At 39.2% G+C, this 16,215-nt stretch overlaps 1 protein-coding gene across 1 annotated transcript in view; it reads right to left on the bottom strand.

Moving 5' to 3' along the window:
* PARP8 (poly(ADP-ribose) polymerase family member 8) overlaps positions 1-16,215 on the bottom strand; it is a 103,823-nt gene that overhangs the window by 85,265 nt on the left and 2,343 nt on the right. Inside the window, exon 2 of the mRNA XM_026035605.1 lies at positions 15,947-16,109. Within this exon, the coding sequence (XP_025891390.1) occupies positions 15,947-16,109 (163 nt within the window). The remainder of the gene's footprint in view (positions 1-15,946; positions 16,110-16,215) is intronic.

A 16,215-nucleotide genomic window follows, 5' to 3' on the forward strand; every position in this document is an offset into this window, starting at 1 on the left:
TGTCTGATGCAACTGTAAATCATTTTGCTCTACATCATCAATACCATCTTAAATGTCTTCAAGTATATAAATAAAAGTACTAGCATGCATACAGTAAAATTCCTAGGGTTCATAAGCTTATGATCAGTTTATATTGTTTCATCAATGCAATACACATCTATGAAAGATAGCCTAGACCTCATTCACTGTTATCTCTGAACAAAGATATTATCAGGAGTATAAACTGCTTATAAACAATGTTGCACCATGGCAGTTTGAGCAAAGTTGTTAGCAGAAATATTTATTTTGGGATCTGAATACACAGCATTTGCCAATGAAGGATAAGTAGGGTTTTTTTAAAACAATTAAGTATATCTATCTTCACAATTCAACAGCTTCAGAATATCAATGCAAATGGTATACTGGAGCTGCAATTGTCATTTTACCAAAAGACTACAGCAAAGCAAGAATCTCACAACTATTAAGAGTGGATTCTTGCTCTAAATCCATCTRAAAAATACATGAAGTCATGTCAACTGCTATCAGATGTGTTTCACTTCACAAAAAAAGGAAATCATTAGTGGAGTCCAGAGACAGAAGAGAGAAAGCTCATTAAGGGATCTTTTGGCACCTATGTTTCTAATCAGCAAAGTTTCCTAAGCATCTGTGTTTCTGCTCTGGAGCCTACGCAGAAGTGTCTGTGTCCAAGCAGTCTTACAGAACTAGTTAGACTTACAAAAAGATTAAAGCATCTTGAGACAGAAGTGTTCACCCCTCCATGGTCAGATGGCAAATGAGTAAGCACCTGGACAGTGCAGAGGTTTTAAAGAAACTTCCAGGTACTGGGTTCCTCAGACAGCTCCAGTTCTGTTTTTCGGCTGGGTACAACAGTTTAATCATGGTGCTTGGAGGGCTGCACAGTGATATAATGAAGCACAATAATAATAATCTGAAAATTACATGTTCCTTTACCCAGGGGACTTCAACAAAAATGCATTCTGAAAACACACCCACCACATCAGTCCCACATAAACTACTGAAGGGAACCACTGCCACAAAACTTGTAGGCGTATTTTGGGACAAAACAGATGCATAAACACCTGAAGCCTAAGTGTGCTGATAGCGGACACGCACACAAATCTCCTCAGAAGTGTCTGTCCTGATGTAAACCTGATGGCTTTTTTTTTTTTTTTTAACCAACCATCTTCACACAAACCCTCTTTATTCACTGACTTTCATAAAGTTTACATTATAGGTATGATAGTAGGATGATAGTAGGTTTGGCTGTCAGTCTTACTGGAAGCCTTATCTAAATCAAGATCACATTAGGCAGCTAGTATGTACAGTGGATCAGCTATGGGGCCTGTGTGTGTAATCAGTCAGGTACAATAGCAAATGAAAAAACCTATTTCACTGAAATATTGAGAATGGTACAAAAGGCATAAGTTTGACACAAACACTACTCTGCATTCTTACTAGTACATTCAGCCATCTTCGCTTTCCATATAAAAGAAGTCTTAGATTTTGTTCTTAAAGTGAATGTTTTCACCATGTAGTTTCTCAAGACACCTCTGCGGTATCATTTGCCATTTTACTGCTGCAACTGTGAGGCATTCAGTTATGAAATAATGAAAGCTRGAAGTTCAGTAACTCAGCTTCCTATCATAAACATATGTTTATATCAGGAACATAAATACTGCGAACTACATCCCAGAAAATCAGGAAACAAATCTTGGATAAAATAGAATCCTTCAAAGTATAACTAATGGGTAGTCCATTGATCATTTCTCTCACCATGCTATTCAGTATGTGAGATGCTCAGCATTAATGATAATAATACTCAAGAAGGAAACTCCAAGTATATGAAGCCTCTGTAAAAATATATATATATATAAACATAAAGAGGGTTTTTTAGACAGATGGTCAAAGAAATAGATAGCGTTAAGCTCTTAAAGAGCAAATAAAACCAATATTGTTCCTTTGGTTTTATGCAGATGGCTGCACSTATATGTAATAAGTCAGCAAAACACATCAGAGCAATTTGGGCGATAAGTGCGACTATTGCAAAATGAAACTTGGCTAAACATATTTGCCTCAGTTACTCCAATAATCTCTAACTGAAATCAGTGTAATGATAAAAGCAAAATATAACCATATATAGGAAATTACACTGCACTTTCTTACTAGCTTGGCTCATATCTCAATTTACAGAGTCTTGAGGTGCAGAGAAAGAGACTAAAAGCAGAAACCTTTTCTAGTCAAAATACCAATCAGTAGCAGAATGGGAATGTTTATGTGATAATTGCCTGGAGCTTACCAAGGACCACAGTAATACATACCCCGCAGTTCTGATCAATTGACTTCAAAGTAGGAATAATCTGGGCAGGGAAGTCCCCGCATCAGCTAGGGCCAATCATCATTCATCTGACAATTCAGAATTTTTTCCACTAAAGAACATTATCTAGCTAATCACAAGCATATCGAAATTATTAGACATTGAAATCACCCTGGAGTCTGAGATGTAATCTAAAAGATTCTCACTTAAGATCCTAATCAATGTTATTGTAATTCTAGAGCTGTGTATTGCAATGAAGCAAGGAACTTCAAAATACTAGGGACAGAACAGCTTGCTTATTTTATATACTTGATCCTTTAATGCATGTCAAACATACATAATTTTTTAATTTTATTTGGAAATATTAGAATATGTATGRCATTGATCCTTCTCAGGCATCAAAATATAATGAAACAAAACCTGCCAATACCTCTCTGAAGGAATAATACTGCCATAATATGCAGCATACCTGGCTCCAACTTCCTGCCAAGATCATTCATTATCACTAAAAAAACTCAGAAAATACATAGGTTAACAGATATCTTTTAGATTGAAGTGTATTAATTGCAGATTAAAGTACTGCAGTAAATATCAGCTCATTTTGTCTCTACCGTTTAGCACAAAATTTTATAAAGCTGTATTTCTAAATACAGCCAAACTGAGGTCAATGAAGCTCTTACTGCTTTGCACGGATATGAGCCAGAGCTGAATCTGGCCTCACGTCTTCTCTTTTTACCACTCCCTTCAGACTTCTTTTCTCCAGTCCTTCATGCAACAGCAACAATAACCAAAGGAAACAGCAARCCTTTTCCTGTTACAAGACTCGAACACGTTTGGTCACACATTAGCGCTCCCAGGAGCGCCGGTGCAGAACCGCTGCCACGCTCCCGGCCACTGCGGCAGCCTACCAGGAAATTGAGGGCCACAACTAATTTGCACATACATTTAAAAAAATGCACACAGACTTTAATCAGGAGGAAAAAAACTTCTAATTATGAAGCGTTACAAATGTATTCCGAGCTATAAAAATTCTGAGCAGGAACAAAGGATGGAAGGGTGCAGAGAGAGCTGGCACCACTTCTTTAAAATCAACACACACGCATTCGCTATGGTCTGGAGTGGCTGCATATGCTGCGGGTTTCTGCACATTAGGCTCTCTATAAAATTTGTAATTGAAAAGAACTATTCTCCACTGAGCTCCTCACAAGGAGCAATCCTTTGCACTTAACCTCAAGAACTCGGAGCCCTCCAGAAAGCCAAAGGAGCCAGTGAGAAGGGGCTGTGATACATCCTGAGCTTGTTTTATTCCAGATTTCATGGGCACTGAGCTCAGGGTATTCCCCAGTTGCTGGATGGACACCGTGTTTCTCGCTTTAGTACTTAGTTACACAGCTTACCCAGATGAGTCAGTCCCCCAGCAGTGTCACTGGGCTGTCCTTCAGCTGGCATGACTGGCACCTGGCCCAGCACTGGTGGCACTGGGCAGTTCCCAGGTGCCTCTGCCACCCGGGCACATTCCCAGCCCCTGGTAGGGACCTGCACACCAGGCAAATGTGGTTTTAAATCCTGCCTGTAACCAGAAGCCCAGACGTGCCCAAAAAGCCCGGCTCACACTAGTGAAACCCCACCAGCCAAGTTACAGCACAAAGTGGGAAAACATCTTCATCTGTCACATAAATCACCTCCAAAAAATAACAAAGGAAAACCTCCACTGACATCGGGGGGGGGGGGGAAGTTAAGCAAATACCAATATTTTTACTGGACAAGCACATGAAAAGGATGTTGCAATGCTCCTCAAAGCAAGTACCAAACACCCTGCAAGCTCTCAACTGCAATCAATAGCACCACATGCCTAAAGAAGTATGTGTTGCTCCTGCTGGAAGTATCATAAGGATTTCTATATTGAACAGTATAGAATGAAAAAATAGCCACTGGAGGGGTCTTTCTGAAGGCCCAGGGGGAATATTTTCAAAAGAAAAATTTCAATTTCAATTCCTCCTATAAACAGAGTAATAGGAAGCCATATAAAGCAGTATCTATTTTCTTATTTGCTACACAGCTCTATTTAAGGCATTTTCTGTTATTCATAAGAATTTAAAACTTATTTTTTTCAAGCTCTGTTGCTACACTGTGCAGTAGCAACAGTAGAAGATCCAAAATACTGTTACTCCTAAACATCGAATTTTAGTCAGGTGCAATAGAAAGTTAAAGAGCATCACAGTTAATACCAATTTTTAAATCTAACTCAACAAACAGCTCAGGCTGCAGCTGCAATTATTTCAACAGTGATTTTTTTTCCCCATCCACCCACATATTAGACACCAGAAACAGAATAGCGAACATCAATGATCATGTGATCTCTGCGATTAAAAATGTGAGCATCCTTTGTTATTCTGGTGAAACTCCCCAAGAACAGAAGGAACCATTCATTATATATATATTTATATGTATGTGTGAATGAACAGAACTGAGAAATACCTGTAGAAATACAGATTATTGATCAGAGTATAACTCAGTAGTTACTGATGACCAACTATCTCACTTCTCTGCTTTAACAATATGAACAGAACAGATGCTATTTTTCACCAGAATAAATTCATATGCAAAGCATTCCTGGAAGATAAAAGGTCAGGAAAAAAAAAAAAGGAAAATGACAATTTGAGAAGGAATGCAAAGAAATGCTGTTATGGACCCACACTGACCAGCGACACGGCCAGAAACAGGAAGGACATGCCTGGGATTGCTGTGAAAGCCCATCTGTCACCATTCCCCAAGGGGGACTGCACAGGGAACACTCCCCAGGGGCCTTCCCTGGGCCGTGTGGGGCAGTGGGAACATCCACGCTGCACAGACARGGAAGCACCTTGTGGAGCTCACCCAGGCATCAACGGTAGGGATAGAAAGGCCACAGCAGGGCCTGGGCCTTTGCTGGTGGGATTGAGCTGGGTTCAGACCCGAGACTCTTACGCCCACACAGCTGATAGCACCTGCCTCTCATGAGGGAAGGAGCTCAAGTTTTYAGTCACTTTAGACTTTTCTACCCCATTTTCCCTCCCTTTCAACATGTGTCATTCCCAAAGACCACAACTTATATCTCACTTTGTCAGCTTCCAGGAAGCCTATCCTTACCTGCTATCTAAAATGCAAACATGAATACTGTGTAATTGTGCTTTGCTATGCATTCACACTTGCACATTCAATTATCCTACTAGATGCCAGTGAAGATATGTATTGCATTTATATTTAGCTTTTCTCTAGTTAAACATCTTTAATGAGATGAATATAATTATAGATCAGATCCACAATGATATAAATTGGTATGATTTTACAGCATTCAATGGTAATTCATCAATTTAAATTGACAGTGAATATGGATATTACCTCACATAACAGAAAAAACTTGAGATAAGCTACAGATGAAAATGTGCTAGAAAAATAGCAAAACGCTTGTTCRTGTCAGTATTTTGTGATGACCTGCTCAGAACTCATGGCAAACACTTCTCCAATGTGACTGACACCCTCTACAAGGCACCCAGAAGCACACGAGGAAACTGCCATGCCAGACAAGACACAGCACCCATCTGAGAGGCCTTCCTCAATGCTGCAACCCACTGCGCTCCTGGCTGGTTATGTTGCATTAATAAGGGAGGGAAGGGAGTCAGTAGCCTGGGTAGGAGTTTTTCTTGACCCTCGATGATTACGAGCTTATGTCCTTCAGCAGAATAAGCAACAGCCTTTGTAATTTTTATCCTGACTCATGCAACTGACTCCTGCTCCCCTCGTAGACAGTGATGCCCAATACTTACTGGCACCCTAGGAGGCCAGAGCCTTCCACACATCCACTGCTGCCTTGGAAGTCAGGCCCAGCTAGGTGGAAAGAGTATTTACTCTCCATATCTCAGTGTTYTTGTTCTCCTTGGCAAAGGTCAGTTATTAGCTGAGCTACAGGATCATGAGGTGTTTCTTCCTACCCAAATATATTTTCTTTTACCAGGTACTATTTTTTAAACACTGACTAAATTTTAAATATCAAAATAATACAGAAACCATATAGAAAAATTAGAGGTGCAATCTAAAGACTGGTACAATCTAAARCAAACACGTATCAGTAAAGTATAAATTCAAGTACCAAGTGTAAAGTCTCCCTCCTACTACCTATTCCTGAAAGTGTAGTTCACAAAAAAATGCATTTCTTCTAATTCCCAATATATTACTAAGCCAAATAAAAAAAAAAAAAAAAAGGAATTTGGTACAATTTGTCTCCTTCAACAGGAGTAATAAGAAAACAAGAAACAAGAAAAATATAACAGCAAAAAAAAAAATTTAAGGTCTTTTCAGATCAATATTACCTAACAAAATAAGGTAATACTAACTCAACTGGTAGCAGCTAATCCCATGCAATTTTATTTCAGTAATAAAGGTAGCACAGACTTAACCAAGACTAAAGTTTGATAAAAAATCTCAAAATGGCTAAATACGGCACAGGGAACCTTGAGAAAGCAACACAATATGCCAAATGTTATGTTCCTTTTATGCAGTACAGATACCTGCAGCAACAGGAATCAGGTGCAAATAAGTCTCTTGAAGGCAGGASAACTTGCATCTTCGGTAGGCTCATTACAGCAGCTCTTCACTTGGTACTCTGGAGATCAATACCAGCTAATTTAACACTTCTCTTGGCCTGAGCTAACAAAACCAGCATATGCCCAAGGAGATAACCTTTCAGAGGTTATGTTCCTCCTGTTGCCACCTAAACATATCCAATTTCACTCCTCTCGTCATCCACTGATAAAACATGAGCCCTTTTTGGACACATAAACCCACAAAGTCTTACTACCGAAATTTTATTCTAAGCCTAATAAGCCTTCTTCTATATGATGGTTCAAAGTCTTTGTAGCAAAATAATTTTTACCTTCTTAAAAGAAAAWAATTAATAAGCCCAATTTTCAGCTGTGACCTCATTACAGCTACAGTGATGTAACAAATGGACTATATTGAGACATAATATTCATAAAGCCTTGTTAAATCATTAGACAACCTTAAGTTATTTCATTTCCTATCTGTAAYGGAAGGCTGTTGATAGTGTCCATAACTACTGCATTAGATGAATATATAATACACACATATAGAAATAGATATGATCAGATTTCACACCGTTTTAMAGCTAACAAGTCTAAACTTTTAGCTACATGCACATAGTAAGAATTAAGGTAAGAATTCAGAAATTATCATTTCTATTTCAACTGACAGTTGCATCTACGAAGAGCTCTGAAACCATTTTGGGATTTAATCTATGAATTAATGCTGATTCCAAGCAAGTGACAGGTAAAGAGTTTTTCATGTGGCCTGGCAAATTATGTTCTTAAAAAGCGACTCTCTTACAAGATGGCTTTTGGATGCTAGGGCTGCAAAAGCCACAGAAACAAGAGCATAGTTTTGACAACTGGCCTTCTGTCTTTGCCCTCTGCAATGACAGAGGCTTGATAAGAATGCATAAAAGAGAGCTTTTTTCCTTAGATAAATTACAGGTCTCTTGCCATCGACAAAAGTACTCAAAATGAGAATACATCTTCAAAGGTAGCAGTATTAAAATAGAACACTGGTCTTTTAAGTCCCCCAGTGTGAAAAATCACCTGCATTTCCATTCACTATGAGTACAGTCACAGCCAAATGAAAAATTCAATAATGCTGCTGTAGACCCAAGTGAGCCCCATCACATTAGTGGAATTAGTCTGGATTTACACAGCTGTAATTGACCCTCAGTAAGTACTTTTATGACAATAAAGGGCTTCCTGGTTTTAACACCTTTATCAACTCTGGTTCCTAATCTGCCAGAAATGCACACTAATTATTTTTATATCTTACTGTATGTATGATTATGGCAAGGTGAGAGCTTCTCAAAGAATTTTTTTTCCAACATTAATAAAGGAAGAAGAATGAACGAAAGTGAGCAGAACAATGAATAAAATAAAATATCCTATCATTTGCAGAAGCATTAATGACCTGGAATACCATGCTATCCTTTAGGCTATTTTTTCTACTTGAGAGCAAATGCTGTCTGTCATATAGGTATTCTTTGCCAGTAAGGWACTAACCTTATTATGAGAAACAAGCCACTTGAGTAGTGAGAAGTTATTCTGGCTTCTACCTTTGCTCTTAAAATGTGAAAAATCCTTATCTATAACCATAAGATAAAATAGACATTTAAAGTAACATTTACAAAACCAAGATTCCAAGACAACATTTGGTGATCTACAAGATGAATTGTGAACATGGAACCAAAAAGGAACTCATTCTTTAATTTTATCTATATATTTTTTGGAAGTGTCTATTGTTATTTCTCACATTCTACCTTTACAAAMATTCATTTTTTTCATTAGACATGAGACATACTAGTCTTCCTTTYAGCTCTGACCCATGCCCCAAGTCTAGAAGGAGAAATCCAGAGGGTTTGCTAGTTCCTTTGAACTTGCTTCCCATCCTCAGATCTTCACTCAAGACAAGCTCCTACTGAGCACAACACAAGTCTCTCTCGGACAAACTTTGACAAAGGGACTCAACAGTAATCGCSAGGATAAGTCAGAGTCTTCTACAACAGCCAGGATAAGACAAAATCTTCTAGAAGACTCACACCTATGGAAACACACTCACCCTCCAACACTTTAACCAAGAGAGTTTCTACTGTCTTGGCCTAATCTGAGCACATACAAGACCAAGACTTACTCCCACTGGTTTACTTATTGTCCAAGGCATCTATGAAGTTGTGTAGTCCTTGTGGTAGGGGAACACGCCTCTTATGTAAAGTTTTCTGGTATTAATGGAGCTTTCCAGKAGATGCCTGACTCAAAGGCCACAATTGTTCCCAGTCCCATATAAACAGACTGGATGCAACGTGCCATTTAGACTGTGTGAGGAAGCAGAATGCTGCAAGGGAAGGCATGGGAAGCAGAGATCTTCTGTCGTCCTTAGTCCCTTTTCTTTCATTGAGATTTTTAATCTACTGCCGTACTGGATAGTAGCAGCTTATCTTTATGAGTCAATTTTACCCTGATCAAATGAGCTCCTTTTTCCAAGTTGAGGCCAATTCACCGAAACACGCTGTAAAAATCTTCAACCTCCTGCAGCAAGGAGGACATTAATTCTTAAGAGCTATACTCTTGACTGTGATTTATTTAATGCCAAGGCAGAATTATATATTGGACTCCTTTCTAGATTCACTCAAATTTCATCTCTTCCTTAGTTTTAACTGCAACTAAGCTGAACTCTCCCAGCAGTTTAAAATTTACTTTCCCTCTAGCTGCTGAAGCTTATTAAAGTGGGTATTTTGATTCTGAGTGATTAGACTGACTCAGATGAGAATTCATTGCTGCACGGTAAGTCATGGAAAAAAATGCCAACAGGTATCTTCAGATCTTTGTCTTTCAGCAGTGAAAAACAGGGGATATTATTATAGTCTAACAAAAGAAAATCAGAAGTGGCATTAGTCCCAACACAGACCAAAATAATCTAAATGAATTTTCTCAACGAACTCAGCTTTTAAATTTGTCTTATCATATTAACACTTTAACAATGGCAGCCCACACATCTATTTTTGGTACTTAATACATTAAAATATGCGATGAAGGCAGAGAAAGAAGCTATTGTAAGCRTTTTCGGTAAAGAAGCCTATTCTCCAAGCTCAATGCTGGCGAACCATTCAGCCATACAACACCGATACCACAGCAACAAAAACCTGCATAGAGATCTGTTGCTTTCAGTTGCACGAAGCAATGCACAGAAATAAAGAGACCAGTATGTGGCATGGGAGTTCAGCACTTCTGAAAATCAGGCACATACACCTATGTGCCTAAAAACACATTGACAGAAAAGGAAACAGTCACATTTTGAATATATTGCTCTTAATATCACTATAGTAGCTAGCTGAAAGGAGACAGTCCCTGATTTTACCAGACCAGCAGGCAATCTCTGCAAAGCCATAATCTCACTAAATCTCCATCTCACTTATGGGGATTCAGTTAATTTCAGACACCACTGATTCTCTAACAGCAAGGCAAGAAGGATCTGTCAGAAACAAGATCATCGAGAAAGGCAAGCTCAATGAGAACCTGAGTAGAAAAGATTTATTTTGCTTTTCACAAACCCTTAACATTGCATTTAATTGCTTTTCTACTATAGTGTTTTATTAGACATCTTTTTAGGATGAATAATTCATTATGTTACACCTACTGAATTTCTCGTAGTATCTATCATGAAAATTATTATCTATTGAGTGTACTGGTAGGCTTCAAGTACGTACTAAATTCCATCAGTATTAGAAGTACTATTAAATCAGAGCAGGTATGTTATCAGGAATTCATAGAGCAGGAAGTGCTTGCTTTAAAGAGATTCTAAAACTGAAGTATAATTAATACCTGACACAAAACTGTTTTTAAAAGTACCCAAGACTGTATTCAACATTACTTAGTCTACAGAATCTTTAATGAAGTAATGAAAATAACAGCACACAGCAGATGTGCAGATCCTAGCTAAGCACAGACTGATGCCCCATATTGTAGCTCTATCCTCCAGGAATAGGCATAGTGCTACAAAAAAACCTAAGCCACAGTTGATAGGAAAGTTAAAATTAAAAGAGGATATGCAGTTTTCCAGCTATTGTGGACAGCATTAAATGGAGAGTTTAGTACTTCTCTGCATCTAGGTTTCAGCCCTATCTTACTGTATCCTATCTATCCTGAATACTAAGCTGAACATAGTGAGTAACTTTGAGCAGTAGAAGACAACCCATACTCACACCAGCACAGGAATTTCAGCCACTGTATATGCAGACCTGTACAAAGCAGATCCCAGCTACACTAAAATCGTTCAGAGCAATAGGGTCCACAACATCAGTTTCTCATCTTCCTACGCCATCCTTTCATTTCATATTAGTCACCAGTGCTTCAAAGAAGAGCAGCCCAAACTTTTCCTTTCAGATCCTCGACTCCTGAAGCGAGTAAAAGTCACCCAGCCAGGCAGCGAACCACACAGAGGAGCTGGGTTAAAACTATTCTATTCAAAAAAGTCTTAAACTGGATCACTTTGAAAAAGAAAAGAACCAAATTGTTCAGAAAAAAATGCTCCATTTCGATATTTTCAGATGGAAACTTTCATCTTGCAATCCTTTCCTTTTTTGATGCAGTACATTTAAACTGAATGTAATCTTTAAGATAAAAACATGCATCAACTAGCCTCAAACCATTTTATTCAAAGGACTTTTTTGGTATTTAAAGATTTCGGTATTATCAGAATGATACCAGAATTTGAAAATGGGATCCTGACGTAGGCAGAATTTTATTAAATTCACGTAACTACCAATAGGGGCAACGGGCCTAAAAACTGAAAGGGCCTCTGGGGAAAAAATTATTTGAATCTATTTATTATCAAGTGGCTCAAATACCCAGCRGACACGATGCACCTGGACTTCTGATACGTTGTTTCTGTCTCTAACTGTAGGTAGCCACAAGCAATTTAGCTACTGTCTCAGGGCCACAGCTCCCTAACTGTGAAATACTTCACTGAAGTGAAATATCCCACACTGAGGTGGGAATTAACTCATCCACTTGCAAGAGACTCTGCAGTACTATAATGATAAATTCTATGGATAACCCCTTAAATAGAAAACAAAAGCTAAAGATTCAAAAAAATCAAAAAGCCTTGCCTTTATTCTAGGCAAAAAATAGAGACAGAAAAAAATCTTTACTCGTTTTCTTAAAACATTTCAAACCAAAATCAACTTCTCATGCATTGCCACAGAACTGCTGCTATTATCATCATTCTGCTCATGTTAGAAAAGCAGATCATCAGAATCCACCGTGCAAGTGGGAAACAAATTCTGCTGACAAAATTAATCTGTGTGTTTAGTTCTTACAGGTCTTATCTAGTTTCTTTAAAATATACTGCAGCATAAGAAATGTTCCCATGCACAACATTTATTGATGCCGTCCTTCACTGCCAATGCAAATTAAGTACATATTTGAATAAAGAGATATATCAGAACCGATACAATGCCCTTGCTTAGCTTCAAAAAAGAGAAGGGGAGAGAAAATACAAATTAAATATCTTTTTTTTCCCCCCTAGGGCAACTAGGCTCTACTTATGTAAGCCATGTCAAATGATATATAAATGAAAACAACTTGAGGGCATCATGCATTTTTATTAGAAAGATGACAGATCAGCAATTCTGTTCAGTCTGTGGGGCTTCTGGAGAAGCAATGGTTCATACAGATTCTTTAAAAAAAGAACAAACAAATGAAAAAACCTCAGCATGTTCATACTTCAATGTCTTCTTTAGGTCCTGCAGTAAAAAGCATAAAGACTTCAGCCATTTCTGATAACCTGCCAGAAATAGTTAAGAGTAARTCCTGCAGAGTCACAGCACCTGAGTGAACACCTTCATATGAAATAGTTCTCACTTTACCTATTGCTTTCTGACAATTCTACTTAAAGGATAAAACTAATAGACATCTCCCTCACATTTAGTATCCATATTATGCAAAAAGATGTGCTGCACTAATGAACTCCTAAATGCATCCTTCCCAAAGCAGGAAGCACCTCCACAGTCAAGCAATTTACTATTTAATTCAATACAATGCTTAATACCACCCAAACGTCAAAGGCTGGAACAGGTCTACATAACGAACAAAGCAGATAACAGTTCTCAGTTGGTTTCACTGGAAGCTTTGTACTTAAACAAGAGCTAAGCCATTTTATCAAGGTTTGGTTCAGGACTTTATTTTCAAAATACCAATTAACTCCTCAGAAATTACGAGCAGCGTGCTTTAGATCAGGCCTACCCGCTCAGCTTGATCTGAGACRCGGCCATGCACCACCTCAACACAAACGGGGCAGCGTGATCAGCCCAAGCAGCAGGAAGAAATCTGACAAAGCCAGAGAAGTTGATGCCCAGAAGAAAAATCTCACACAAATAAACCTAACAGTTAAAAAAAATGAGGTTCATTATTATAACCAAAAGTACCCTAACTGCCGTGAGCTTATGTTGACTTAGTGAGCACTTGGCTCCAAGTTTTTAAACTGAAACCACCAAGAAGTGYACTTAACACGCACTACTGGCAACTACAGCATGCCTCCAGCTATGTTCTGCTTGAGGAAAGCAAAGAATTCTCCTTCTCAAACATAAGACATAACTGTCTTCTCTCAGGTGTTTCTGGTCTTGTGCTCAGCCAGAGCAGACACAGCAAAGCTGTACTACATGTGAACATTTATGTGGCATAAAGCAACACCTGAAGGAAGGAAGGAAAGAAAAACACCTAGTTCCAAGTACTGCTAAAGAGCCCTCAAGTACTGATTGCATCCTGTAATCTTCCTTACAAACCATTCCAACTGTTACACATTTAAACCTGCCTCTCTGAAGATTGCGAGTATACTCCCTTTGTCCAGTATTTGAAAACCTGTGTTCATGTCAGGTTGAAAAATATAATTCATCAGAGTAAATAYCTGAAGTAACAGAACAAGACACACAAGATGATCTTCAGCCCATGGCCTTAGTTGCATACCATAAATTAATAGAGGTTTTGCATACAGGGACAATTTCTGAGTGCAATAGTCAAAAAAAAAGTGAACAGTGCAATAAGGAAAAAAAATCTTGGTCAAGTACAAGACCTTTGGGTAGCCTTCCTAAATAGATATCACAGACAAGTCACCRCTGTCACACACTGCAGAGCCTGCCCCAGAGTCCTGTCCAAAAGTTACACTTACTACAGCATACCAGTGTTTAGCCACCTTCTTTCTCTAAGAAGAAACCAATAACTCACCCTTGCCATGAGAAACAGAAGTCTGGCCCTTARTGGCCAAGGTTTATGTTTTTCCATTTTTTGCATGAAGAGAGCTTACTACTGTCACTCAGTGCACCACTGGAGACTATATTCTTAGTCAYGCTGAATCAAGAAAACAAACAAAAAGAGAAGATGAAGCTCTCATTTCAAAGCATTTTCTTAACATGTACTTAAAACTACCAAAAGGGATGTAAAATTTGAGTATTCGCTCTATAACCCACTTCCATCCATTTCTCTAAGCACAGCTCCTGCAYCACAATTCAGTTTGAATTTGCAAGATCCTGTGACCGCTTTCAAGTCAACAGCTTCTTAGGCTTACTATGAACTTAGAATAAACTCTAGGCTGTGGGATGCAAGGCCCTCTTCCGTCTCTCCTTGTAGAAGTTAATATATTTTGCTTCAATGTTGCAAACGAGTTTGTTTTCCATGGTTAAGCCCTTAGGCTTTTTACTTAATTCAGCTTGGAAAATGGAAACAATAGACAGGTCTCATTTCCTGCTTTCGTTTCTTGCCGCAATGTTTGGATTACGAAACAGTGCAAAGTAACTTTCAAACTCAATTTGTTTTAATTATAAGAAATAGCATTTCTGTAAACTAATTTCAACTACCCCAAGTCTTCCCAAACTGTCATTTAAATTAAGACCACAGCAAAACATATGTTAAAACCTTAAATTAAAGCATATTATTCAGGCAACCTGTAAATACAGTTGATACTGGGCTATTGGGTAAACTGTTTTGCTCCACTGCAAAAAAGAGGAGTTCCCCTTCCCTTCACTAGGGTAGGGAAGTGGGAAAGCAGCTTTCTGAGCAGTCTAGAAGCCTGGGCCCCATCTGGAAGCCTGATCCTGCAGGCAGAGGTGCACAGGGCAGAACCCATGGACACAGGGTCTGCTTGCAAAGACCACATTCCAGAAGGCTGCACCTCAAATGGACCCACCTTGGGAAGGGAACACAGCCGCCACACGTGTCAGATAAACTCTTTGGAAAAATAAAATTGATATAGGGATGTCTTTCCAAGGCTAGTAAAACTCAGTGATAAGAGAGTGACGTAGCGTTACCATAAACACCTTATGAAGTAAAAGTCAGCCATAAGGCAGGACAGCTCAGATGCGTACTCTAACATGAGCTCTTAAATGTCTTCCTTTGAAAGCAGACAAACAAAAGAAATTATGAAATGTAATTAAAAATGTACCAATACACAGAAAAACTGACATCTATTTAAGAATAATATCTAAGTTAAAATCCAATTAAACCAACAAATCTATCAACTAAATTGACATTTTACTTATTTTCCCGAGTAGCTTAATTTGGTCAACTGCAGACAGCTTTGCATCTGTCATGGAACTAAATATGGTTCACAAATGAAAGAATTACATGCTGCTGTGATATTAGGCCTATTTATCATTAAAATCATAACTTCCTAAGTTTTTCTTTAAACAAATTAGCTTATTCCATATGCGTTGTGCTGCCTTTGTCGCGTTTAAGCTCACGTGTGGTGGAATTTCTACGCTTACACATGAATTAGACAACAGAAGCCGGGAAGTGCCCCAGAGCAGCGCTCAGCGGAAGGAGCATCCGCCAGCTGGGATCACCTTTCTGAGCACCTCGCTCAGCGCTGTCTCCTCAGTTTACGTTTGGCCRAACGCAGATGATTTATTGAACCTCTTTGCAAATAGAAGGGGGCATATATATACACGTATGTATGTATAAATACGTATCAATAAAACGCCTGGCAGTGTTCGGTACCGCTGTGCCTTGCGGAACCAGGAAATGAAGGGAGTCATGATTGCGAAAGAAGTACCTTTTGGCGCCTCCAGTGTAGGTGAAGGTAAAGGTGGAGTCCGAGTACCTGAAATCTGGAACACAAAGGGCCGCGTCAGCGCCGCTCCGCCGCGCGGGGCCGGGGTCTCGCGGGGGCCGCCGTGACGCCGGCAGGGGCGGCCGCTCTCCCCCCGCTCCAGCCCCTCGCAACAAGTGCCCCGGCGCTATGGCAACCGCGGCAACTGCCGCCGCCGGGAGCGGCAACAGGCAGCGCGGAGCCGAGCCCGGCGCCAGGGCCGCGGCCGCCCG

This window comes from Nothoprocta perdicaria, unplaced genomic scaffold (genome assembly GCF_003342845.1).
Source record: "Nothoprocta perdicaria isolate Ctin4 unplaced genomic scaffold, notPer1 scaffold_1, whole genome shotgun sequence".
Classification (NCBI taxonomy): Eukaryota; Metazoa; Chordata; class Aves; order Tinamiformes; family Tinamidae; genus Nothoprocta; species Nothoprocta perdicaria.